Here is a 26,713-nt window from a genome sequence, read left to right as displayed (position 1 = left end):
ATGCTCAGATTTGCACTAAAAATGATTGGGGGTACTTTTCTTGATTCAATGTAGAGCATAACAAACCTGAACATTTTCCTAAGCTCTAGACAGTTGAAACCCAGAACAGTAACTTGAGGAGTTTAGGACACAATTTTGTTGGTGTAGCCTGATGAGTTTGAATGTCTGATCAACCAGAAAAGGCAGGAAAACATATGAAGTTTGGCAGAAGCACTTTCATTTTGCAAAACTTTCTGACCATTTGCCGATCAGTGTAATGAACTGAATGAAGCGGCCTGACGCCTGTTGGTGTTTTTATGGGACTTGTAATAACTGTATTAGTTCCTGAACTGAAGTATGTGAATGAGCTCTGAAGTTGACTATCCGGTATAGCTGACATTCGGTACACGCACTTTGCCAGAAGAACTGATATGATGGGATAAGTTAACTGCGGATCTGATTACTTTTCTTTAATGTGATAAACAATCCAATCCAATGGATAATCTGATTAATTTTCTGTCATAATTCATAAATGGCCATGGCCATGAGAAAAGAAAAACAAGAAGATGAATGAGAGAACTGGAGAGTTCTGGAACAGGCCATCAGATTTAGGTAAGAGAACGAAAGGTACAGTACAATTAGGCCAATTTATTAAAGGGAAAAAAAAACACGGCACAACACGAGTTAATAAACAATACTTGGATCGATTAATCTCCGTCTCCCCAAGCAATCGTCGCCGGAGGGGAACGCCCCTCCACTCCAATCGCCGCGGCTGCGCCAGTCCAACGCCGGTCAGGAATTATATCTCTCTCTTGATTTATTAACACCTTTCTCTGATTTTTTTTGTTTTGTACTACTAGTACTGTGAAGTTTCTAGTTTCTTGTTTTCAGTTTTTTTTTCTTGTCATTTTTTTCTCTTCAAATTATTCCTTTTGCACTATATTTCAACTTGAATTTTTTGCTTCAGGAATTCATCTTTTTTATTTTTTATTTTAGGCCTTATTTAATTCCAAACTTTTTCTTCAAACTTCTAATTTTTCCATCACATAAAAATTTTCCTATACATAAACTTTCAACTTTTCCATCACACCGTTTTAATTTTAACCAAACTTCCAATTTTAACATGTACTAAACATACCTTTAATCCCCCTTCATGTTTTTTAAAGATTCAATTTTATATGGCTTTGAAAGTAGTAACTCCTATCCTACCGCGGATAGTATTTTCACCTTGAACTCGCAATACTATCCGTGCAGTAAAATAATAATAATCAATCTTAAGTATGAAAGATTCATAGAAAAAATAAGAGTAGATATATAAAATTGTTTCGGTCCCAAACACTCACCAAATTTTTTTATAAGAATATCGTAAAATATATTAGAAAATTCTTATAGTTCAGTTCAAAGTAGTATTAAAATCATCGAACGTATCAGATCGAGAGCACGCCTACGCGGGAGGGTTCCTCCTCCTCCGCCCCCCATCCATCCAAATCCAATCGCCGTCGTCGATCCCCTCAGCCCTGCTGCCGCCGCCCCCTTTCAGCGCAAATCGTCGATTTCCCCCGCCTCCATCTCCCGCCGCTCGCCGCCGGGACCCCGCACCGCAAATCGTCGTCCTGCCTGCATCTTCGATTCCCTCCGCCGCCCGTGGTTCCGCTCCTTAGCTGCCCATCTTCACATCTCCCTCAAGGTGAATGCTAGCTTGAGTGTTGATTGATCGATGGTATTCTTTTTTTTTTCTTTTTGGATCTGTGTATTTGCGTGCTGATGATTCACTAGTTTTATGAATAATGTTGATTTATGTTGGCATGACACAAATCATAGCTGTGGAAGTCTTTCAATATGCTTCCGTGTCTTTTCATGCATACATAATCTTGTTGTGACTTTTATAGTCCCCAATTTCACTTCTTTTTAGTTTATGATATTTTATATTAGATAGTTTGAGAAACAAAATTTACCAGTTAAAATGTTTCCAGCTACAAAAAAATACTCAGGTTTCAGATCATTTGTCGAGGTTGGAATTGCTGCAGGATCAAGCGAAGCCTCGTCAGGCCATGCCCTCGTCTCATTCCTCAGTTTGCAGAGTCCAGTTCCAAGCAGGTACAATATACATCCTCCTAACAAATCAATCTCTTTGGTTTTTTTTATAAGAAATAAATACTAGTTTGCAGTGTATCAGTGACCCTATATTCCTGCTTATTGGAGTACATACATATCTGATCATTGGCGTGCATCTGTGATCAGTTCCCTAGGTTTAGATCCATTGTGTTCTTTAGATTTAGAATGATCATTGACTATGTGAGCTCTTTTGAACCTGTAGGAACCAAATCTAAAATAATATTCCATGTATACAGTTTTGCCCGAATAAATAAATAACCTGATCCACATATTCTCCATTCTGTTTGTCTACTTCACTCTAGTTTTGTCTCATAATATGCATTGTTTCTTATATCCAGGATTGAATCTTCTCGCCCATACAAAACTGAATGTAGGTTCTGCGTATTTCTCGAAAATAGAAAAAAGTATGAATGTGCTAGGCTTGCCTGTTTGATTCATGCATTGTAATTCTTTTCATTGGGAATTCTGCCATTTAAAGTCAAGGATATATGCAGAAATCCCATTAGTGTTTGATTAATATATAGATTATAGAGTGGTACGGTTTGTTCAAATATATCCCTCAATCACTAATGCCCTTCAATTTCATTTCACTTATGCAAATAACAATCAACTTGACATCACCCTCTACAAGCACGAGGAAATGATGTAGTACAAGCAACAATTGTTTTCATGTTTCCCCTCGTACATCTCATAAGTAGCTCACTCAAACTTTTGCAATAAACAAACTTCTATTCAATAATGCTACAAGAACTGACAATTTGCAATTTTAACATTTACCTGCCACATCTTACTGATATCTTAACAGAAAATTACCTGCCACAGGTAGCAGTTCTTTTCTATTTTGTTGGATCCTTTTTTTACCCCTTTAATAATAATTTTGATGTACATGGAAATTATGCAATCTGAACATATCAAATGTTATACCATGAGTGTTCAGTGCTGAATTTCTGCCCAGAATACATGAAGCTCATATGCTGAATTTTCTATCATCACTATGAATTTATGAAATATGCCCTGTAAAGACTTGAAAGTTCATTGCTGAATTTCCGAGCTTTTACTATTGTTCTAAATTTCCGGAGATGTACTACCAGGATTTGAAAGTTGAGTGTCCCTCACCACATTGCATCTTGTTCTTTAGATACATTTCTTAAACAGAGGAGCAATTAGAACAATCAGATTTATACCATAGGAGCTTCATGTATTCTAGGAAGTGAAAGAAGTTTAAAATCAGATAAAATGGTTTATGACTTGTTCTATGGTTTGGTTCTTTGTAGAGATTTTTTTCTGGAGCTAAATATTCTTAACCATTAAGCTCAACATTTTTTAGCACGCGGTGTTTATTCTGCTCTCTTTCTTTTTGTTTCCACTCATTTTCCAAATATTTATGTGCAAAAAATATATGTTGTGGAATGTTTTACATTTAGATGTGTGCACCTTGTTGCAATTTTTACTTCTTTGTTCAGCCACTAGCTCACAATGTGTTGCATAATTAGAGTTGTGCAGTGCACTTGATATATAGAAATTTATATTGCATTATATTGTGAGAAAGAAAGCTTCTGTACTCAGCTCACTTAATCTGCTTATTTAATTGAACTCTCCGATTCTTAAGTCTTAATTAATGTGTTGAATCTATGCTTGATAACCAGTCTTGAGGTTGTTTCACTTTTAATTATCACCGTAGCGTTAGCACGGGCTTGTAACTAGTAAGATAAGGGGAAAAAGTTAGTTAGAGACCTAGATTAGCAAGAAAAAAAAAAGGGGGGGGGGGGGGGACAAGAAAGGAAAGATGGGCCCAGATCAGCATAGACTCCAAAATGTTGGAACCAAGTGCTCTCTTCTCTCATGACGAGATTTCTCACTTCTGAACTTCAATTTCTCGTCACAAATCGCCTGCTAACTACGATTCCGCCCCACCACCTACCCTTCTAGTCTCATCAACAATGATCTAATTATGCAACACACAATATAAAGCTCCTCTCCAAATATATTCTTCTCCTAACTCCTGCTCCTCTCCAAATTCTAATTAGATCATAATTAGAATGCAACACATTCTTCTCCTAACTCCTGCTCCTCTCCAAATCCCAAATCCCATATTCCAAATCCAGACGCAACTTTGATCGTTGGATTCTTTGGCTTCTTCCTTCTTTTATTCCCTTCACTTCATAAATTGGCTCTCCTCTCTTGCGGCACAAATCTGATCCTCCAGGTTTGTGTTGTTTCAGACCGTAATATCTGTTCTTCGATTCATTGCCCCTCCTTGGGCGGATTCTCCTTTTGCTCCTCAGTGGGGCACTCTATAGGGCTATTAGCAGTAAAATAGATTGGTTTCGATGGAAATTCGGCAGAAATTTGCGGTTTTTTTTTGTTTCTGATTCACGGCGGCATCAAAGTTAGGAGTTTGATTGGAAAGATGCGATTTTTGTTTTGCTTAATTTATGAGCTTCGTTTTCTCCAGATTTAAATTCGGCTGGTACTCCTTTCTATGGAGGACATGTCCTTGCTGCTGGTCCTTCTGATCTGGGATTTGCCCATAAAAATTTCAGTCTTTTTTGTGCTTGCAGTTGAATACTACCGTGCATTTGGTGGAAGAACATAATCCTACCTCTTGGTGTCTGCCTCCTAATAAAGGACTCCAGTATCAGTTGGGGCTTGTGAATTATGATACTTTATGAACCATATTGTGAAACAGGAGGAGGCTGTCAATATATTGGTAGCTCTAATAGTGGCGTACTTTGAGTAGAATTGAGGGAGACAAGAGAGAACAATGGAATTGGCAGAGCAGCTGTACTCAGTTTTCAGGAGCTATGCGCCCCCTATTTGGGCTTCAATCACCGCTGGCATTTTTGTCATCACCTCGCTTTCACTATCTCTGTTCTTGCTGTTCAATCATCTGTCAGCCTACAAGAACCCAGAGGTGCAATCAACATTTACAATTTGAAGCATTGTGTTCATATATCTGGAGCTGTGTTTGACTTGCTATTTTGGCTCATTGGTGCCATATTTGTGTTCTTTTTACAGGAGCAGAAGTTTCTTGTCGGTGTTATTCTCATGGTCCCATGCTATGCGGTCGAGTCGGTAAGGTGCTATGCTATGTCTTTTTTATAATATTACAATCACAATGTCGGATGAGACAATTTTTTTTTTACTCTGGTAGTAACATTTTATGATTATTGTTTCAGTACATATCATTGGTGAATCCATCAATTAGTGTTGATATTGAGATTCTGCGAGATGGCTACGAGGCATTTGCTATGTACTGTTTTGGGCGGTATCTAGTTGCTTGCTTAGGTACTCCTTTTTCCAGCAATTTCCACTCCAACTGTTATTATCATTACATTAGTCCTTATATGTAATATTTTCATTGCTAGGTGGGGAAGATAGGACAATTGAATTTCTGAAGAGGGAAGGCAGTTCAGGTTCTGATGTACCACTTTTAGACCATGAAACTGGACAACGATATGTGAACCATCCTTTTCCAATGAATTACATGCTGAAACCTTGGCCTCTAGGAGAATGGTTCTACTTGGTTATTAAGTTTGGGCTTGTTCAATATGTACGTGGCTCTTTATTTCCTGTTCCTTTTAATTTTCAAGTGTCTGATGGAAATTCAAACTAATGCATTCTCTTGTTCCTGGGACAGGTGATAATAAAGACAATTTGTGCTATTCTTGCGGTGATTCTTGAATCCTTTGGAGTGTACTGTGAAGGAGAGTTTAAGTGGAACTATGGGTAAGAGGCATATACACATGAAGGGCGTTTATTTAATTCATTTAAACATTTTGTTCAACATTCCTTGCATAAACTTTTTCTCATTTATGCTGCATTGCTTCCATACAACTTTTGCCTCTAGAGCTTTTTAATCCAGTTAAAAATTATGCTGTTTTTTTTTCTTTTAAATTATGGATATGCTTGCATGTTTCATTGTGGTATATCACTTCCTGTACCTTTTACTCGATTTCAACTTGTGAGTTCAAGCAACATTTATCTGTAAATTCTACAGTTACTTTTCACAGACTACTATAGATTGCCTTGAATAATCTTTTCTCTGGCACAGAGTGTTCTGTGGACTCTTAATAGTTTATTTTCATATGCCTTTCACCGCACGAAAAATATGTTTATACATAACTCAGTTTTATGCATTAGACTGCAAATTTCTTAAACCACGGTTTCAGTGGACAAATGACATGCTAGCATTGGTGAATTAGTTCATGCATCAGTTGCTGTAATCATGAAGCAGTTAAAATGATGTTTCCTTTTCGTTTTTTTATTGTTACTCAGTAAAAAGTAGGAGCACTAGCTTGCTGATGCTGAACTAATAACCCCTATCTACCAGGTACTCTTACACTGCTGTGGTTCTCAATTTTAGTCAGTCATGGGCCTTGTATTGTCTGGTTCAGTTCTATGCTGCCATAAAGGATGAACTAGCCCATATAAAGCCTCTTGCAAAGTTTCTGACATTCAAGTCTATAGTCTTCTTAACATGGTGGCAAGGTGTGGTGATTGCATTGCTGTACAATTGGGGCTTGCTAAGAGGTCCTATTGCTCAAGAGTTGCAGTTCAAGTCCAGTATTCAGGACTTCATTATCTGCATAGAGGTTGTCGATTCCTATTTTACCGTGACAGTGAAGGATTTCCTGTTTATTCATTTAGTCATGCTTGTGTCTTTTTTGTTGTCCATTTGAAACAAACCCTAACTAGTTGTTTTGTCATCCAATACAGATGGGAGTTGCTTCTATTGCCCACCTGTATGTGTTCCCTGCCAAGCCATATGAGATGATGGGTGATCGTTTCATTGGAGGGGTTTCAGTTCTCGGAGACTATGCTTCAGTTGATTGCCCTCTAGATCCAGATGAAGTTAAGGACAGTGAGCGACCAACCAAGACTAGGCTTCCCCAGCCAGGCGATCGTGTCAGATGCTCCACTGGCATAAAAGAAAGTGTTCGTGACGTCGTACTTGGAGGAGGAGAATATGTAAGATAAAGATGCTAGCTCCTCATTGCTGTCTCCCATCAATTTTACTTCAAAATATGTTTCTTACTGTAACATTGACTGAATCTTGCAGATTGTGAATGACCTGAAGTTCACCGTCAATCATGCTGTGGAACCAATCAATGAAAAGCTGCACAGGATATCACAGAACATCAAAAAGCATGAGAAAGAAAAGAAGAAAACAAATGACGATAGCTGCATAAATTCACAACAATCCTTGAGCAGGGTAATCAGCGGTATTGACGATCCTCTCCTGAATGGGAGCTTAAGTGATAATAGTGGTCAGAAGAAATCACGGAAGCATCGCAGGAAATCTGGGTACGGGAGCGCAGAGAGTGGAGGAGAGAGCAGTGATCAAGGATTAGGTGGGTATGAAATCCGAGGGCACAGATGGATTACTAGGGAGTAAGGATTAATGCTCTGAAACATGAATTTCTTGGTCTGGATCTTCCTTGGAGGCTAAATGCTTACTACCACGCAAACAGATGACAGAGACTCGAATTAGGTTGAAACCTAGGATCTCTTTGTGAGGACACTGCAATGCTGCAGATTGAGCTAGCAGATGACATTATCTCCAGGTTGTTCAACTGACATTTCAGATGCTAGGGTCTTGATGATAAACATTGCAGGCATGCATGCATCAAATTGTGAAGCATGGCAGGTTAACTAATTCATGCTTGCATTATCAGTTGTAAAGGACAGTTTTTTCCACAAAAGTATATAAGATTCTGATTTGAGGAAGAAATGTCTTGCAAGCTTTGTTTTTGGTGTTGTCAAGTTTTTGTTATATGTACTTACAGTATATTGTTCATTCTTTCATTCAAATAAATTATAAAGGAGGGCGTCCTTTTACCTCCCTGGCATTAGATGAATGATTTGCACCGTAGGTAAATCCAATCATTGGGATATACCGCATTTGAGTTGAGTTGCGTCAGATCATGACAGAATGATAACTGCTCTGAGCTTGCAATTTCTGTAACATCCCAGTTAACGCCAATACATTTCAAGTGGCTACTTTTTATCAAGAAGACAATAAATTTCAAGCAGATTAAAGTTGAAGAGGAAAATAAATATGCAGTTCTTTTCTTATCTTTTCTTCAAGGTTTCATCCAGATGTTCTTGAATCCTTTTTTTTTTTCTTTTTGACAAGAAAACATATGCCTTTGTGCCGGGAATTAATGGAAAAAGAACCTTAGTTAAGCTGATCACGCGACAGATTTGGCACAATCACGTTGTGCTACATAACACGCATACAAAGTGATTATCCTCCTAGGATGCTATGAGTCACCAAAAGCAACTGATAACAAGACGTGAGAGTAAGCTGATCGAGCAACAAATACGTTTTATTCCCCCACTGCTTTAGCTATCAAAAAGGCCACATAATTACACATTTTGACAGAAATCAAAGCTGCTTTTACCTTGTATGCATTTGCTTTACTGACAGCTAACAGCAGCAAGCAACCTCATTTGGATGAAACAAGCAACAGTGTCAGCATAGAAATCTCATTACCTTTCGCTTTTGTCTTGTATTATGATTTACAGGAATTCGGTTTGTATTTATTTGCGTCTGGAAAAAGAAAAGGAAGGAGAGACACGTGAAGGCCCATGGCCAATTGGCCCAAAGGCTCCTGGGCACCTCCTGGCCGTCCACGTGGCAGCAGATGGGTGTCCACGTCAGCACTTTGGCTTTGTTTTCTCCTTTTTTTTTTCTCCCAATTTTCACTCCACTGCTGCACAAGAAAAGAGAAAAAAAATGACGCTTTTCCGTGCTTCCTCGCCGCCTCCGGCCTCCGCTCCGGCGCTATAAATCGCCGCCGATTTCGAAGCTGTGGAAATGGGAGTCGCCTCCACGGCCACCGACAACCGCCGCAATGCTGTGTCTCACCTCCTCTTCCTCCTCCGCGCCCGCTCCGCTCCTTCCCTCTCTCGCTGATCGACCGAGCCCGGGAATCGCGGTCAGTCAATATATAGAAACTTCTATATATGATATGATTAGTTTTCCCTCTCTCTCTCTCTCTCTCTCTTGTTTTGTTAGGTGTTTGGGTTATTGATGGTGTGGTGGTCCGCAGGGCGGGGGTGGCAATGTTCGCCTGAGCGTGGTTTCTTCGCCGCGCCGGTCGTGGCCTGGAAAGGTAAGATACTGTTGCAGGATATCTATCGAATTAGGAATTTGATGATGGTGATAATTAATTGTGGGGAAAACAAGTAAGTCTGAATTTCTTTGGCCACAGGCGACTCCCGTCCCGTGTCGCTCTCTCGGGCGACAGCCCCAAAACCCCGACACCCCACCGCCGACCACCTCGCCGCCGGCGGCACCGCTCCCCTTTGCCGCCGTCGGCTCTACCTCCTTCCCACTCTCCCGTCCTTCTCCTAGCCTCCCTCCTCTCTCTCTCTCTCAATACTTTTTTCTACCTTTCATACTACCTTCCATGTTCTTGTTCCGAATCTGGGTTCCCAAGCCGCTGATGCGCCCCTTCCCTGATTCTTCTGATGGAACTAGGGGAGGCTGTGTGGCCATTTTTCCCGTTGGAGGGTTTCGTCTAGATCTGTCGGGTGTGGGACATGCGGATTGCAGGTGCTGTCGGTTGTGCAGGTTGGCGGCGGCGGGTCCTGCCGGGCTAGTTGGCCGCCGACGGCCGCTTGGCTGTTGGGTTGCACGGTGTGTGCTGGCTGGTAGCGAGGATGGTTTTAGGGTGTTGGGCGAAAGCTCTGTCCGACTCATAGCCGGCCTGACGGCGATGAACGTCCTTGGACATCATGCAATGCCCCTCCCTGGAGGCGTCGTCGTAACACCCTGTTCCCCCTTGCTGCTGGGTGAAAACCCTTTCCAGTCTCCTGTTTATGCGATGGTGGCGTCCTTTCCGACGTCGTCACCTTCTTCAAGGCATCGTTTTTGGAGAAACCCTGCAACCAGTCCCCCCCTATTCCATCCCCTCCTCCTCCCCTTTTCTTCTGTCAAGGGCTCCTATGCTTGGAAACTCTCATGTATCTCTTCTCTGTAATATATTCAGGTGGGGAAATGTTGGATTTTTATTTATTGGAATACTGTATTGGGTCATCTCGGTGACACCAAAGCTGTACTTTGGTGGAGTAGCAATCTTTGCCCTTATTGACCGGATAGGATTTTGGTTAAATTTATCTACGTTTTTGTTTGCGGTTCATCTTTTTTCCTACCAGTCTTATACAAGATGGTACAGTTTAGCAACTGATTGTTACATTGCAATATATAAATCGAAGTGATAGAAGCCACCTCAAGTAAATCTAACTATTGTTCATAATTCAAAGGTCAAGACCAATTTCTCAGTTCCTGCGACTGCGCGAAAAAACAAAACCATGGTGACTGTTGTGGAGGAGGTCGACCACCTTCCTATATATGATCTGGACCCTAAGTTGGAGGAATTCAAGGATCACTTCAACTATAGGATAAAAAGATACCTCGACCAGAAATGCCTGATTGAAAAACATGAGGGGGGCCTTGAAGAATTTTCTAAAGGTTAAGTTCACTACTTCAATTTAATGCACAAATATTCCTTCATACAAGAGTCGGCATATTCTATTTTCTTTGCATCTTTTAACTCTTTATGGTTCTCTCATTCCATGTTTTGTAGGCTATTTGAAGTTTGGGATTAATACAGTTGATGGTGCCACAATATATCGTGAATGGGCGCCTGCTGCACAGTAAGTTCTAATGTAGTCATCCAGCTATTCGCTAATGTTTATGTGTTGTAGGAAATATGGATCACTGATCAAGTTGTTTAAGTACCACTTCTTCATTTTATTTTCAATACTATGCTTTGTCTGGTAGCAGCTAGCAGAAAGTTAATTTTACAACATAAGATAGCTCCTCACCGCCGGTAATAGAGATGTTTTGAGTTTTCACTCATAGCACGTCTTGGCTGTTTAAGGTAAGTATCGGGGGTAGAACATAATGCCGTAAAGAGAGAAAATTATGTTATCTTTGTCCGATTGTAGTTGGTTCTGAACTTGTGAGGCTGTGATTTCTTAATTGTTGTTTTTGTTAAGACCTTACCAGTATTTGCAATATTTAATGCATTTTTTTGCGGGGAAATATTCAATGCATTTAACTTGGAGGTTTTTCTTCATGCATATAGAGAAGCACAGCTCATTGGTGAGTTCAATAACTGGAATGGTGCAAAACACAAGATGGAGAAGGATAAATTTGGCATTTGGTCAATCAAGATTTCACATGTCAATGGGAAGCCTGCCATCCCTCACAATTCCAAGGTTAAATTTCGTTTTAGGCATGGGGGTGGAGCATGGGTTGATCGTATTCCCGCATGGATTCGTTATGCAACTTTTGATGCCTCTAAATTTGGAGCTCCATATGATGGTGTACACTGGGATCCTCCAGCCTGTGAAAGGTCCTCTACTTGTGCCTTGAACTACAATGTAAACAAGCTTCAAATATTTGGGAAGCATAAAGACGCAAAGCTTTGCTGACATGATCATTGTTACTGTTTACCTTACAGGTACGTGTTTAAGCATCCTCGACCTCCAAAACCTGATGCTCCACGCATCTATGAGGCTCATGTGGGGATGAGTGGTGAAGAGCCAGAAGTAAGCACATACAGAGAATTTGCAGACAATGTGTTACCACGCATACGGGCAAATAACTACAACACAGTTCAGTTAATGGCAATCATGGAACATTCCTACTATGCTTCTTTTGGGTATCACGTGACAAATTTTTTCGCAGTCAGCAGCAGATCAGGAACACCAGAGGATCTGAAATATCTTGTTGACAAGGCACATAGTTTAGGATTACGAGTTCTGATGGATGTTGTCCATAGCCATGCGAGTAATAATGTGACCGATGGTCTAAATGGCTATGACGTTGGACAAAACACTCATGAGTCTTATTTTCATACAGGAGATAGGGGCTACCATAAACTCTGGGATAGTCGTCTGTTCAACTATGCCAATTGGGAGGTCTTAAGATTTCTTCTTTCTAATTTGAGATATTGGATGGACGAATTCATGTTTGATGGCTTCCGATTTGATGGGGTTACATCAATGCTATACCATCACCATGGTATCAATAAGGGATTTACTGGAAACTACAAGGAGTATTTCAGTTTGGATACCGATGTGGATGCAATTGTTTACATGATGCTCGCAAACCATTTAATGCATAAACTCTTGCCGGAAGCAACTATTGTTGCTGAAGATGTTTCGGGCATGCCAGTGCTTTGTCGGCCAGTTGATGAAGGTGGAGTAGGGTTTGACTTCCGCCTGGCAATGGCCATTCCTGATAGATGGATTGACTACCTGAAGAACAAAGAGGACCGCAAATGGTCAATGAGTGAAATAGTGCAAACTTTGACTAACAGGAGATATACAGAAAAATGCATTGCCTATGCCGAGAGCCATGATCAGGTATAGTTATCCATTATCTAACAGATGATCAGGTATAGTTGGGTGGTAATACACTTGTTTGACTTGGTAGACAAATCAACACTTAGCTGATGGCTCTGAATACTTTGATACCGCATAATCCTGTAGGTTATCAAATTGCTACTCTATTTTCTGATAGCTATTGACAGTAAGCAGGTTCCTTTTTTCACTATGAATAGTAACAATGTATAAGGGCCTTACAACCATTATCCAATAATTAGCTGCAGCATGCTGTTAGCTTCATGTTCTTATGTCGAGACAGTTACTGAATTGCTGATTTTACACATTTTTCAGTCCATTGTTGGTGACAAGACTATAGCATTTCTCTTGATGGACAAGGAAATGTACACTGGCATGTCAGACTTGCAGCCTGCTTCACCTACCATCAACCGTGGCATTGCACTCCAAAAGGTTATTTTCCCCTTAATTGTTGTTGATTTCATGGTACTAGTTCTAGACAATTGTTGTAATGTCCATAGATTTACTAAAATTTCTGGTCGTTATTTGAATAAAATGTGTCCTGGCCTCTTTTAATATTATTTGGCTAATTGTGCTTCAAATATTTCAGATGATTCACTTCATTACGATGGCCCTTGGAGGTGATGGCTACTTAAATTTTATGGGCAATGAGGTAATATCTTAGTAATATGTTGAAACTCGCTTCCTGTTAATGCGTTCCTTGAATGTTGATTCCTTTGCATTCTCTTTCCTTTGTGTGGGTAAAGTGAGGCACATAAAGGGTTAGCCCGCTGTTTCTTAAGATACCCAAGTACTTGGCAGCTAATTTTTAACATACATAAACTGAAGCATTGTTATCTTTGTGCATGATGTGTTCTGTTATTCCTGGTCATCCACTAATCCAAATCATACATAAACTGAAATCACACACATGATTTATATTGATATTTTCTCTTGAGTAGCACAAACATGATATAGTGGTATTATCAAGTCTTATGCTACATATAAAATGAGTTCCTTGCACAATATGGGCTATATGTACGGCATAGCTGCTGTGTCTGGGGTTCTTGTATGTCTTTCCAACTCATATTGATTCTGCAATTTCCTTTTAGTTTGGCCATCCAGAATGGATTGACTTTCCAAGAGAAGGCAACAACTGGAGCTATGATAAATGCAGACGTCAGTGGAGCCTTGTCGACACTGATCACCTTCGATACAAGGTTGTGCCTAAGTATATCAATGTATTTTACATGTTTTGTCATGGCAGCACCTTTTGGTTGTTTGCCATCATCACCTCCCTTTTGGTTCAATGTTCTTGCTATTTACAGTGGGCTCCTATTCACTTTGGAATCGAGTTCAAATTTCCCGTGCAGCACATTATTTCAATCCTTTCTTATTAGCATAAAATGTTTCCTTAGGCTACCTACAGTTTCTTTGATTTTCACACAGAATTGATGTGGGCATGCATTTTGCATGCATAAATCAGAACGGCATGTTCTGAAAAATTATTCTAAAGATAAAGGACGAATGCCAAGGACCTTGTCCATTTGTTCAAATGTAGTTCTTTCTCTGCATAAAACAATTTATCCTTATGAATTATTCGTATTTTCCCCAGCATTCTCTGCAGTCAAGCTCTGCAATTTGTCTCACCTAACATGTCTAATTTTTAATTGCACCAATATTGAACAGTATATGAATGCATTTGATCAAGCAATGAATGCACTCGAGGAGGAATTTTCCTTCCTGTCATCATCAAAGCAGATTGTTAGCGACATGAACGAGAAAGATAAGGTAATGGCAATTGTAATTTAGTATGGGCACTTGTTGCTTGTATGTCCTATGTATTCAAATGAGGTGAGTTGTTCAGGAAAGCACGGCACGAAATTCTAGCTATGTGATGAGAACAATTAATTTCTTAAAATACAACTGTACAATTAACTCCAAGTTCCTTTTCAGGTTATTGTCTTTGAACGTGGAGATTTGGTTTTTGTTTTCAATTTTCATCCCAACAAAACTTACAAGGGGTAACTAATTCATTTTAAGCTTTGCCTTTTGAAAATACTCTGTTCAGTACTTAATATAATCTCCACTTGCAAAATGTGCAGTTACAAAGTCGGATGTGACTTGCCCGGGAAGTACAGAGTAGCTCTGGACTCTGATGCTTTGGTCTTTGGTGGCCATGGAAGAGTAAGCAGCGACAGCAAATGCTCAAAATATTTTTGCACTCTTTCTCCTAAACTATTGAGGCACCACCAAATTTGCATCAGATAACTTATTTGCAGTATTGATCTTGTTGTACCACAGGTTGGCCATGATGTGGATCACTTCACGTCTCCCGAGGGAATGCCAGGAGTACCAGAAACAAATTTCAACAACCGCCCTAACTCATTCAAAGTCCTTTCCCCGCCCCGTACCTGTGTGGTAAAGTCCATTCACTGAAATTTTCATAACTAATGAGCCATAACCAACTGCAATGCAACCTCACAAAATGCTTCACTATCAGGCTTACTATCGCGTTGATGAAGATCATGAAGAGCTCAGGAGGGGTGGAGCAGTTGCTTCTGGAAAGATTGTTACAGAGTATATCGATGTTGAAGCAACAAGTGGGGAGACTATCTCTGGTGGCTGGAAGGGCTCCGAGAAGGACGATTGTGGCAAGAAAGGGATGAAGTTTGTGTTTCGGTCTTCTGACGAAGACTGCAAATGAAGCATCAGATTTCTTGATCAGGAGCAACTGTTGGTGCCCTTGTAATCTGGAGATCCTGGCTTGCCTTGGACTTGGTTGTGGTTCTTTAGCAGTTGCTATGTACCTATCTATGATATGAACTTTATGTATAGTTCGCCTTAAAGAAAGAATAAGCAGTGATGATGTGGCCTTAAACCTGAGCTGCACAAGCCTAATGTAAAAATAAAGTTTCAGGCTTTCATCCAGAATAAAACAGCTGTTCATTTACCATCTCTGTTTCCTGTAACATGATGGATACATTGAAATTGCAGAAGTTTCTATTGGACATATAAGCATAGACCGAAGAACTGAGGAAGAAGGTTCACTCCCTGTTTATTTTTCTCATATCTCAGGAGCAGGCTTTGCTTTTAGCTTGGAGATGAGCACTCACACTGACTGACTCAGGTGCATCATGGTGTCACTGTGATAGACTGACACACATAGTATGTGACATACTACATCTTTTCATGCCTCATTTTTTCCTCCAATTCATATGTCAGCTAACGACTTCTTTTTCCAGGTCTTCCCAAAAGGAAAAATGGTATCATCATTCAGAGCACTGATGCGCACTCGCACAATGACACAAAACACAACCACAGCCTCAAGAGTCACAATGTGTGCTTCTCGCAAGACTTGGACCATTTCAAAGTACAACCATGGACAGCTGCTGCTTCTCTTCTTCCTCTTCTTCTTGTGGTGATTGGTGAGAGGGAGGCTGCAATTGCTTGCACAATATGCAATTCCATGGACTTGACTTGAGAGGAGATAAACGACGACTTGTGTAGGATTGGATTTGGATTGGAGAGCCCATCAAAGAACTGGTCCAAGTGAAATGTAAATGCGTGAAAACCTCTCCTTATCTCTCGTTCTATACCTTGTTGTATGTGTACTGACGCTCCTTTAAAATGTTAATTCATCCTCTTGATTTTTCTAACTACTACGGCTGTACAGCTTGTGTCTCCTAGCACCAGACAAGTAAGTACATGCGACTTGTCAATTGCCATAGTACCAAAATATATTACGTCACTCTTTAATTAATTCCTTGTGTGGTATTTTGTCATGTGTTTCCTTATAGCCATATGGGCAACCTTTTTGCCTTTAATGCCTGATGAATATGATGGCTGCGCAATATTAGCATCACTGAGAAACTGAAAAATTCAGACTTCAGAAAAGATGACACTTTGGCGTTCAGACTTCAGAATTTCAGATGATACTGCTACTATTTTAGTGGTTAAATGATAATATTGTTAACCTGATGGATGCATCACCATACCTACCTATGAATGAATATTCATCTTCCATTCAGTTTCCCTTCTTGGTTCCAAAAGGAAAGGCTTACCTTTTCGAGTAGAATTTCCAAGCCAGGTTGCTTCCCATGAAGATACATAAGAATTCAATCACTTTAGCCCTTTCTCTGATTTCAACACGCACTGATTGCACTCACCTATAGCTAGGGAGGCGAATGCTAAGATACCTGAAAAATGAATCCACTTTAGCTAGCAAGCCATTCTTTTCTTTTTCTTTTATGCCGCAACAGCCGCCAAAACTATCAGCAGCAATGATTTTCCACTTGGAAATTAATATCGTCAAAAAAGAATAATCTCAGGAGACTTGGAATAATTCAACACGGTTTTGAGAGAGAGAAAGGGAAAGACTTGAAGAAATGGGAAAAGAGTTGGAGATATCTGAAGAGAGCACTATCAGGAGGACCGCACCAGCATGTCGTCTTCTTGGAATTTCTTGTGGAAGTCATGACCTCAAACACGACTAATGGACACACAAATCATCAATTAGGGGTCGAATCATTTGTGCTATTGCAATCTTGTTGAAAATACGTGGATCATAGTGGAACTTATACATGTACAGTACTACTTAAATGGTCCAGCCATTCACTCTTGAAACACTTATTACGTTTTACCAGTTCAAAGTATTATGTCAAAGTAAAGCCATCCATATCAAAGCTAGGAACCCCACAAGCGAATGCGAAACACCCTTCAGTTACTTATCTCTACACAGCTGTTAACAGTATTATGGTTTATGAGCTGGCTTGTTTGGTCATATTCAGAACAGTGCTAAGCCAAATTCACTTCATCAGGGAAAATTCTCTTATTAACAATACATAATGTTCCTGAAAAATGAACAGAAGGTGTCAAGTTAGAAATGTGTACAGGGCTATTAATTGGTGGGAAATTAATAACTTGTAAAAAAAAGAATTTATTGGTGCATATATAACAATTAGTTAACATAGAGAAACGCCTAGGGATATTTGTGGAGCTAACCGGTCTAGATTCGAAGCCTTATATTTTTTTTATATTAGATTTTTTCTTAATATTCGCTTTTTTTTTTTTACATTCAGTTATATGGGTCAGGAATGGTTTTTCTAATAAATTATACTACCTGGGGAGTCATCATATATGGGTGGTTTCTCTCCGCATCCTTTTGAAAGCGACGTCCACCCAATTTTGTACAGAAGCGATACATCGATCTTCGCATTATCTCATCACAAAGCTTGACTAATATATTGTCTAATTACGATAACTCTATACTTAATTAGTGTGCCACCACTGGACCAAGTCTTCTCAGCACTTTGCAGGCTTGCAGCCACTCACTTGTCCCTCACATTCACTATGAAGATGTTTTTTTTAGAGCATTTTTACGGTCATTGAGGAGGTAACATGAGGTACCATTTTTTCTATTATAAATTTGGTACCTCTTAGTATCTAGGTACTATAAGGTACCATGAGGTACTAAATTTTATACTAAATTTTTGGTACCTCATGGTACCTCCTTAAAGACATAGAATTGCTCTTTTTTTATCCTCCAGTGCCTGCAATTGCAACAGTTTTTCAATCTCCAATGCGTGTCCAGGATTAATCAGTCAAGCACTAGCAGGAATGAGCTTTAACGACTGGGTAGTAATTTAAGTGTACTTTGCCAGATATTTTACTTGTCATGTAAAGTAGTAGTATTACTAAATTAAAAAGTGTGCTTATCATTTTTTATATTAGGAGCATATCTAATTGCTCTAATTGAATTTGATCAGTGTGATTGATGCTATATATAGAGAAGTACTACTACAACAGTAATTAAATATCTGCATTTACAATTTGTTACCTAGTTTTTTTTATTGATTTGCTTTTATCTAGTACTAGCTTTTTAAATCGCGCTTGAGGGAAATTGTTCCACTGTATATTTTTGGGCAAAGTCCATTGAGCAAAATGTAGTGGAATTTTAACAGGGAACACTAGCACAAGAAAGACAGAAAACCTAACCCTACAAATTTCCTTTTGGTACGATTTGCAACAGGCTTTGGACATCAACTTGCTGCCATGCATTAGACCCAGTCCATCCTCTCTTTTCATCGTTGTTTTAGAAAAAAAGGAAAACTTGTCCTCAGCTCTAGCACTAGCATGCCCAAGTCGATGAGGTATGTGCCTTAATTAACTAACATTCAGTCAGTTAGTCACCGGATAGCTACTACTACTAACATGCAATGTAGTAGTATTAAATTAATTTAGTTAATCAGGTAGTGGGCGGCGCAGATTAAAGCAAGAAATTCCGATGTTTGATGAGCTACGCAGCTAGGACAGGATGAGACGCATGCACAGTGAATGGCAGAGTCCAAGTCACACACACTACACTAGAATCGATGTGTCGTCGTCGTACGTTTGTCCAGTAAAAGTCAGCTCTCGCATGACTACGACGATGGAATGGAATGGTGACCACTTGCTTTGCTGCTACAGTACTGCCTACTGTTACATATGTCATCGTCATCTTCTCCAACGCCGGCCTATATATACCAAGCAATTTAACCTCTCCTTCCTCCCCCAACTCATCGGTCGATTAATCTCACCTACAAACCCATTTACATTTCCGAGAAATTAAACATCCAATACAGCTAGCATCAATCAGCAAAGATACATATACAGAGCTATGGAGCAGCAGCGGAGCAGGTCGACGGCGGCAGGAGGAGAGGTGGAGGTGGAGCAGCTGCCGGGATTCAGGTTCCATCCGACGGAGGAGGAGCTGCTGGAGTTCTACCTGAAGCAGGTGGTGCAGGGGAAGAAGCTCAAGTTCGACATCATCCCCACCGTCCACCTCTACCGCCACGACCCGCGCGAGCTCCCCGGACTCGCCCGCATCGGCGAGCGCGAGTGGTACTTCTTCGTCCCCCGCGACCGCAAGCAGGCCACCGGCGGCGGCGGCGGCGGTAGGCCCAGCCGCACCACGGAGCGCGGCTTCTGGAAGGCCACCGGCTCCGACCGCGCCATCCGCTGCGCCGCCGATCCCAAGCGCCTCATCGGCCTCAAGAAGACGCTCGTCTACTACGAGGGCCGCGCCCCTCGCGGCACCAAGACCGACTGGGTCATGAACGAGTACCGCCTCCCCGACGCCGCCGCCATTCCCGACACCATGCAATTGCAAATGCAACACGACGACATGGTGCTCTGCAAGGTCTACCGGAAGGCGGTCTCCCTCAAGGAGCTGGAGCAGAGGGTCGCCATGGAGGAGCTTGCACGCTCCACCACGTCCTCCGGCACCCACAACACCGGCTCGCCCCTGCAGCAGGACTCCTCCTCCATCTCCATCTCCTCCTCCTCGGACGCCATGAAGAAAGAGGTGGTGGGGGTGGATGAGGCGTCGGCGGCGGCGCATGAGCTGGTCCGGCCGGCGACGCTGAGCCTGCCGCAGCTGGAGGTGGCGAGGCCGCAGAGCGGGCTGGAGTGGATGCAGGAGCCATTCCTGACGCAGCTGCGGAGCCCATGGATGGAGACCTGGTCGCCCTACTACGCCAGCGTCCTCAACTTCTGATTACGTACTCTTACCTCATTAAATCACTGCTATGTACTTAGTAGTTAATTCATTCACAAAGAATTACACTACTACTCTTTCTATGAAATGATCATGATCAGAGAGCTCGATCGATCATCAGTTTATTAATTAATTATGACCCCCGGTGCATGGTTTTGCAGCTTAATTGCACATGTATATAGATCGACAAATCATCTTTTTTTTTTCTTTCGTTTTTTAGAACTGAATGTATTTCGCAAAGATGGCAGCACAAATATAAAGCCCAAATAAGCGTAGGCGTTAACAAATGAATGGAAGAATCATATTCGTTTTCGAGGCATATGTATGCTTTTCAATTGCGAGAATTTATGGATTTTGCAGGCAAGCATTTAAACGGTATGATGTTTTTTTTACATCATTTCGTATATCAGTTTATCAGAATACCTTTTTAAAACAACTTTTCAACTTTTATAATAATTATTTCATTTGTTTATACCTTCAAATATTTGTCATAAGTCCCATTGTTTCGCTTATACCTATACTAAAAAATTTTTATAATCCAATTATCTAATTTCCGTTCCACCACCGCAAATTAGGTACGGGGACTCCCTCAACTATCAAAACCATGTCACGTTGACCTAATTGGTTTGGGCATCAATTTCATCCTACGTGGCACGTTCATTTGATCTTCATCCGCTACACGGTGAGCATGCACCGCCACAGACCATCTCTCTTTCTGACTCCTTTGTTGTGTGTCGTCAGGCCAGCAATTGCCTTACCTATCCAACCGTTGTGGCACCATCTGGAGAGAGGGACTGACCTACCATTGCCATCGCTCATGAGGGCTCCATCACCTCTTCTCTCTCTTTAGTATTCTCTGACCAAAGGAGCCCACAGAGGACTACCTCAAACCAGCATTTTAGATATAGCCCACAAGGCCTACTTCTCTCCAGAGAAATGCATAAGAACATCGGTTCCCTAGTTTTTAAGGGAACTGATGCAGAGCAAGAGTTGAATGCTTTCAGAAAGGCTATACATCCAGGTTAATATAGTCAAATTAGGGAAAATAGTGCGAATGTATAAACAAGGCCCCCCACTCATCACAATGAACAGTCATGGTCTAAGAAACAAATGGGGATATGGCAAAATCGGTAGAGGGAGTAGCTTGTAGAGCTGGTAAAAAGTGCTGAAGAGAGTAGTTTAGACTTCCGGGATCGAACTTTGGTCTTACAAGGAGGCAAAGAGTACAGACATAGGCACGACGGGTTGATGGCAGTGGCGATAGCGAGGCCCTAGAAGCGGTTGATCTCCTTGATGAGGTTGTCCACGTCATCATTGAAGATGATGAAGATGAGAGTGTTGAGCTCATTCGGCAAGGAGAGCACAGGACAACCGTGGCCAAGGCCACAGCAAGGACGTCGAACAAGACATGCGGGATAGAGAATATGCATATGTCTCCCCATCGTCGCGGCCTACACAGCCCTGGTTGTGCTAGCGTGGTGGTTTGCGTGTGGCATGGCTGTGAGCATGGGATGCACTACATGGCGGCTAATTTGTTGTCGCTTGAGGAAGCTAATGCCACCTCCGTGCATCATGCTACCGTACATGCATTTGGAGGATCGAAAGAAGGGGAGGGGTGTTTCACTTACCTGTGGAGCCCACTTAAGCCTATTTGCCACCACGTCAGACAAAACCACCGTCAAAGCAACTTGGTGAGGTAGAGTGACCTGATTTTGATAGTTGAGGGAGATGCTATACATGGTTTTGCGGTTGAAGGTATGGTAATTAGATTGGGTTACAACTGAGGGAGGCAATATAAACATTTTCCAATAAAAGTTCTTATGAGTATGGATGCTTGCAAGGTTAGAAATGGGCTGTGCTGCTGGTTGGGCTAATTAAACTCAGGGGGCTAACTGCATACAGAGTTACAGACAGAACGACCCATCAAGAAGCCTGAATTTGGTTCTTCGTTGGGCCCATCCGGAAGGCCTAGCAGAACCGAAACAGTGACTTTTTATTTTTTGCCAAAATGTCATATTCGAACGGTAGTTTCAGTGGTAATTCCTTTTACAATACTCCCTCCGTTTCAAAATATTTGACACCGTTGATTTTTTAGTACGTGTTTGACCATTCGTCTTATTCAAAAAAATTAATTATTTATTTATTCTTTTCATATCATTTGATTCATTGTTAAATATACTTTCATGTACGCATATAGTTTTACATATTTCACAATTTTTTTTAATAAGACGAACGGTCAAATATGTGCTAAAAAGTCAATGGTGCCAAACATTTCGAAACGGAGGGAGTATATTGTAGCGACAGTTTTACAGTATCGATTTATAAATTTATGGTTACCGTCCCCTTTATATTTTCATGTTGCGCAGTGTGTGCACGTCAAAGATGGAGACTTCGGCCGTGTGCACGTAGCAGATCGAATAGTTGGCGTGCAAACCGAACGAAATGCAAGTCTCTGTCGGCTATCAGAAATCCGTGGAATTCCACGCAATCACGCATGCATTCACAGTGTATTCACATGTCTGTCTCAGTGTCTCTAATGGTAATCGATCGCACGTTCGCACTCGCTAGTAGGAGTTCTCAAACTGGAGAGCGTATCTTGTTTATTATGTAGAAGTATTAATTATTAATAATCGGAAGCACAATATATTTTCCATCAGCCATTGTGGGCATTACTGATGATTGTATTATTTGTCTGCTCGGATGAATTCTTATTCATCGATGTAAAGCATCCGATCAGTGGTTATCAGTGCAAGCTTGAAGCTAGAACGAGCTATTAGGAGTTGAAAGGCCTCTGGTTGTAGCAGTCCAAGTTGGCGCCGTAGCTGACGCCCAACATGTCGCAGTAGCGCTTGTAGAACCCAATCCGGTCGGCGACTCTGCTGTCCGCGCCGTGGCCGCACTCCACGCCGCCGTTGATGATGTTGGTCACCACGCCGTAGCCCGGCACGCGCCCCGCCGCCTGGTCGTTGCCGTTGGGCGTCCACTGCCCTGTCATCACCGCGTGGCACGACGGCTTGGGTGACTGCGGCGTCATCCAGAACCAGAACGCCGTCTTGAAGGAGACGGTGGCGTCCGACGCCACCAGGTCCGGGTTGCTCAGCAGGTTGGAGCCGATGGCCTGCCCCGCCGGGCCGTAGTTGTAGTTGTAGGAGATCTGGATGGGTCCCCGGCCGTAGTACTTCTTGCCGGCGGCGCACGGCCACTGCGAGCTCTGGACACAGTAGTCGGACCCAACGTTGCCGTTGTTCTCCTCCTTGAAGCAGTAGCCCCACGAGTAGGGGCCATCGGGCGCCGTCGCCCACCCGCCCGTGGTCTCGTGCGACGTCTGCGCCAGGAACGCGGCGACCTCGCGCTTGCGGGTGGCGGCGTCGCCGGTTGTGGCGAAGCTCGGGAAGGCGTTGGCGGCGGCGACGAAGGCGTCGTAGGTGTAGAAGTTCTTGGCCGGGCACGCCGCGTCGTTGCGGTGGAGAAGCATCTGGTCGAAGAGCGAGCGCGACACGATGGAGGCGACGCCGCTGCCGCCACCGCCGGAGGGCGGGGTCGGGCCGCCGCCGCCGCAGCTGCCGGAGCACTGGCTCTGGCAGCCGGAGCCGCAGTAGGCGGAGGTGGATCCGCACCAGCCGTACTGGCTGCAGCAGAGGCAGTTGGGGCAGAGCGCGCCGCCGGCCTGGCTGCCGCACTGCTCGCCGCGCACGGCCACCACCGCAAAGGCCGTGGCCACCACGACCACGGCGAGCGCTCTCATGGTGGCAATGCAAAGTAAAATGGAGTTAGCTTGCTTGCTGCTGAGTTGCAGTGATGTTAAGAAGCGGTGGGAGCGCATGGCTTTATATAAGGAGGGAAGCTAGCTGGTGTGTGCAGTGTTTGGCATCTTTGATATGTTTTCAACAACAAATTGCGTTGCCAACTATGCCACGATTAACAGTAACTACTTCAATACTCCACTACTGTATATCCAAATTATTCATGGATGTATATGGTGTTGGTCAAATATGTACTCCGATCAGATCGGATATGATGATCATGAGTTCAGTTACACCGAGAGAAAAGTCAGTCAGACTTTCCATTTCCATGGAACGTACGTACTAAGTCTACATCATATGCATGGTGAGCTTTGACGATTGATCAAACTTAGCGGCCGGTCGCATTCGCCACAGCTGACCATGCATGCATCACAGACAGCTAGCTATGTATACGGCCGGACGATGTGTATATCTCTTGGAATTCTCTTGTTTCCTTTTTCTTCTTCTTCTTCTTCTTCTTCTTCTTCTTCTCGTGTGCAATCAATTAGCCCAATTGTTGCACGCAACAAGCTGCAACAAATACAGTTGCCAAATGCTGAATGCTGCTGATGCTACTTCTGAATATATCTATATGTGATGTACTCAACTTACCAGAGCAGATGAAAACTAATCCACAAATTCCACATGACCACAAAATATGCCCAATTTTCAGCTAGCTTCATAAGTTGGTGGGCCAGCCGGCTTGACTTCGAAGTCTCACATATTCTATTAGGCTGTTTTAGTGCTAGTTTTAGTGCTAGTTTCCAATTTTTACTTCTAGGTTTTACCATGCACGCTTTTCAAAATACTAAACGGTATGTCTTTTACAAAATATTATATAAAAAGTTATTTAAAAATACATATTAATATTTTTTTTAACTTTTTAGCTACTTAATTAATTATGTGCTAATCCGCAGAGGCGTATCTAGGATTTAATATATGGGTGGTCCAACCTAAATTTTTTTTCTAAATACCGCAGATCTAACAATGCTATTATATACAATAGATAATAGAATATACACCATCATATATTAATAACCCATCTTAAAACATATAAAATTAGTGATTAAGCAAAATTTTGACTTGAAGGAAGCTTATATGCTTAAAAAAGGTTGAACCATACGAGCTAAACTAAACTGCGCCTAACAATGAATGACAAGAATGTCACAAAAGTTGGATGCAGCACAGGAATCAGGCGATCAGCACCTAAACGCGTGACACCTGCTCATCTCCAATAAAGCGTGAAAAATCAAAGAGTTATAAATACCTCTTCGCCGTTGCCGGCGGCAGTCGACATCTAGAAGCGCCGAGAGCGCCTTCATCTCGGCCTCCTAGCGCCCATCTGCGCGCGACGTACGCGATGTACATCCTTCCCATCCGGAGTCGGAGACGCAGGCCGGCCGGGCACGCGACACGGACAGTGGAGAGCGGCGGGAGAGTAGCCGGCTACCGGCGTGGCGGCGGACGCGGAGTTAGTCAAGCCGTCGGTCGTGGTCCACTCTCCTCCTTCCTCCGTTGCGAATGTAAGCGGCGGCGTATTCGGCGTTCGCGGAGTCGCGCCTGTGAACTGTCGCGGACGCGGAGCCGGTCAATCAAGCCGTCGCGTCGTGATGCGATGCTGCTTTGTGAAAAATGAGGAGTTGACGAGGAGAGATCCACGCGTAGCGATGCCGTGATGCACGGATGCCGAGCGTGAGTGGCGGACTCTTCGCTTTCCGATTCCAGTGCGTGCGCGATCAGTTTTTTCTTCCTAAATTCCGATATACAGTAGGGTTGATCGCAACTTTTTTGGGTACGCCCCTGCTAATCCGTTGTTCCTTTTTACGTGTGTGAAGGGTAATTAGTTTGGAAAACAGCTCTTAGAGCAAGGATAATGGTGAGCTATAAGCAAGCTAAATGCTTACGTGGAATAGAGAGATAAACAAAAGTGGAAAGTGTTGGCTTTCATGCAAGAGCTAGCTCCACACAAACTCCAAGAAATATGCATTAAATTCATAGAGAGATAAAGAGAGAGGATGAAAAAAATAAAGCTAACCTTATTGTTAACCTATATACTATTATATATGTTAGCTTTAACATTGGCTTATAGTACAATAATTTACTTCATCTGTCCCGTTTTATTAGTCGCTAGGAATCTGTGCTTGTGAGGGGGGCACAACTCCTAAGCGACAACTATAAAGGGACGGAGGTAGTATTTACTAGTACAGTAAGCGCTCTCTCATGCATGGTGGCTTGTGGCAATTCAATTATGCAAAGCAAATAAAGTTAACTAGTGAGTTGCTGCGGTTCGTGCAAGAAAAGGTGGGGACCACATGGCTTTATAATCTACTCTAAAGTTTAACATGCAACCATGCCATATTATACCCACTAACAATAATTACTTATTCAACCTCATGCAAACATGCAAGAACATCTACAATCTATTTAATTCTACAAATTAACATGCAAGCATATTCAATCATCACCTCTAACATCATTTCCACAATAGTTTTACAAATCTCTCTATCATTTTTATAATATTTAACATATACTTATCAATATATTCTATATTAAAGTGCAAATTTCATTTGTTTCATGATAAATATTGATAAACCCTGAGATTTTGATTATTTTTTTCTTTTTACTTCTAGCTGAACTGTAATAAAAAATAATATTGAAAATTACTTAGAAATTCCCGCAACAAAACGCGGGGAATGACCTAATTATATAGGGGATTAGTGGAGGGGAAAAGTGTTGTGTTGTGTTGCCAACAGATTTCAACCTGCTATCATTGAAGAATGACAATGGATGCAAAGCGATCAACTCATCATCTTCGACCGCATTGTGTTAACGTCCATGGTATTGTCAGGTGAAAAAAAAGGGTATAAGTCATCTTTAAATAAGAATAATGATCAAATCTTTGTTTTAGAGATATGTATTAAAATTCAGAGGTAGTATA

The 26,713-nt window shown here is 41.9% G+C and overlaps 4 protein-coding genes across 9 annotated transcripts; 3 read left to right on the top strand and 1 right to left on the bottom strand.

Moving 5' to 3' along the window:
- Window positions 1–1,404: 1,404 nt before the first annotated feature.
- LOC127777886 (protein LAZ1) lies at window positions 1,405–8,153 on the top strand. 5 transcript variants are annotated; one of them, XM_052304506.1, is made up of 10 exons: window positions 1,405–1,666; window positions 1,971–2,076; window positions 4,656–5,008; window positions 5,113–5,169; window positions 5,274–5,382; window positions 5,463–5,647; window positions 5,735–5,823; window positions 6,428–6,689; window positions 6,814–7,065; window positions 7,157–8,152. In XM_052304506.1, the coding sequence occupies exons 3-10, from the start codon at window positions 4,859–4,861 to the stop codon at window positions 7,490–7,492; spliced, it is 1,440 nt and encodes a 479-aa protein (XP_052160466.1). In that variant the 5' UTR covers window positions 1,405–1,666; window positions 1,971–2,076; window positions 4,656–4,858; the 3' UTR covers window positions 7,493–8,152. The 5 variants fall into 5 exon arrangements, with proteins under 5 accessions (XP_052160466.1, XP_052160467.1, XP_052160464.1 ...); XM_052304507.1 differs by having other exon boundaries at window positions 4,638–5,008; XM_052304504.1 differs by having other exon boundaries at window positions 1,953–2,076.
- A 668-nt stretch (window positions 8,154–8,821) lies between these two features.
- Window positions 8,822–16,097, top strand: LOC127776509 (1,4-alpha-glucan-branching enzyme, chloroplastic/amyloplastic). Of its 2 annotated transcripts, XM_052302907.1 has the most exons (15): window positions 8,822–9,038; window positions 9,153–9,215; window positions 10,369–10,576; window positions 10,692–10,761; window positions 11,196–11,465; window positions 11,574–12,480; window positions 12,793–12,909; window positions 13,067–13,129; window positions 13,569–13,676; window positions 14,146–14,247; window positions 14,413–14,480; window positions 14,562–14,643; window positions 14,761–14,877; window positions 14,960–15,624; window positions 15,702–16,097. In XM_052302907.1, the coding sequence occupies exons 1-14, from the start codon at window positions 8,955–8,957 to the stop codon at window positions 15,161–15,163; spliced, it is 2,463 nt and encodes an 820-aa protein (XP_052158867.1). In that variant the 5' UTR covers window positions 8,822–8,954; the 3' UTR covers window positions 15,164–15,624; window positions 15,702–16,097. The 2 variants fall into 2 exon arrangements, with proteins under 2 accessions (XP_052158867.1, XP_052158868.1); XM_052302908.1 differs by lacking the exons at window positions 8,822–9,038; window positions 9,153–9,215 and adding an exon at window positions 9,296–10,094 and having other exon boundaries at window positions 15,702–16,096.
- A 2,897-nt stretch (window positions 16,098–18,994) lies between these two features.
- On the top strand, window positions 18,995–20,159 carry LOC127776769 (NAC domain-containing protein 22-like). Its single transcript, XM_052303314.1, has one exon. It carries the CDS (start codon window positions 19,115–19,117, stop codon window positions 19,991–19,993), a length of 879 nt encoding a protein of 292 aa, XP_052159274.1. The 5' UTR covers window positions 18,995–19,114; the 3' UTR covers window positions 19,994–20,159.
- Window positions 20,160–22,561: 2,402 nt separating this feature from the next.
- On the bottom strand, window positions 22,562–23,831 carry LOC127776767 (chitinase 1). Its single transcript, XM_052303312.1, has one exon. It carries the CDS (start codon window positions 23,814–23,816, stop codon window positions 22,767–22,769), a length of 1,050 nt encoding a protein of 349 aa, XP_052159272.1. The 5' UTR covers window positions 23,817–23,831; the 3' UTR covers window positions 22,562–22,766.
- Window positions 23,832–26,713: the final 2,882 nt, after the last annotated feature.

This window comes from Oryza glaberrima, chromosome 6 (genome assembly GCF_000147395.1).
Source record: "Oryza glaberrima chromosome 6, OglaRS2, whole genome shotgun sequence".
In the NCBI taxonomy this organism is placed as follows: domain Eukaryota; kingdom Viridiplantae; phylum Streptophyta; class Magnoliopsida; order Poales; family Poaceae; genus Oryza; species Oryza glaberrima.
The sequence above is the reverse complement of the archived record's forward strand: the minus strand, read 5'-3'. Positions and strand labels throughout refer to the sequence as shown.

Excerpts from the sequence above, each read along its gene's own strand:
- LOC127777886 (XM_052304506.1), top strand. The coding sequence starts at position 4,859 with ATGGAATTGGCAGAGCAGCTGTACTCAGTTTTCAGGAGCTATGCGCCC. Across the intron at positions 5,170-5,273 it reads CATGCTATGCGGTCGAGTCG|TACATATCATTGGTGAATCC; the intron begins GTAAGGTGCTAT and ends TTATTGTTTCAG. Across the intron at positions 7,066-7,156 it reads TACTTGGAGGAGGAGAATAT|ATTGTGAATGACCTGAAGTT; the intron begins GTAAGATAAAGA and ends TGAATCTTGCAG.
- LOC127776509 (XM_052302907.1), top strand. The coding sequence starts at position 8,955 with ATGCTGTGTCTCACCTCCTCTTCCTCCTCCGCGCCCGCTCCGCTCCTT. Across the intron at positions 13,130-13,568 it reads TAAATTTTATGGGCAATGAG|TTTGGCCATCCAGAATGGAT; the intron begins GTAATATCTTAG and ends ATTTCCTTTTAG. Across the intron at positions 13,677-14,145 it reads CTGATCACCTTCGATACAAG|TATATGAATGCATTTGATCA; the intron begins GTTGTGCCTAAG and ends AATATTGAACAG.
- LOC127776769 (XM_052303314.1), top strand. The coding sequence starts at position 19,115 with ATGGAGCAGCAGCGGAGCAGGTCGACGGCGGCAGGAGGAGAGGTGGAG.
- LOC127776767 (XM_052303312.1), bottom strand. The coding sequence starts at position 23,816 with ATGCGCTCCCACCGCTTCTTAACATCACTGCAACTCAGCAGCAAGCAA.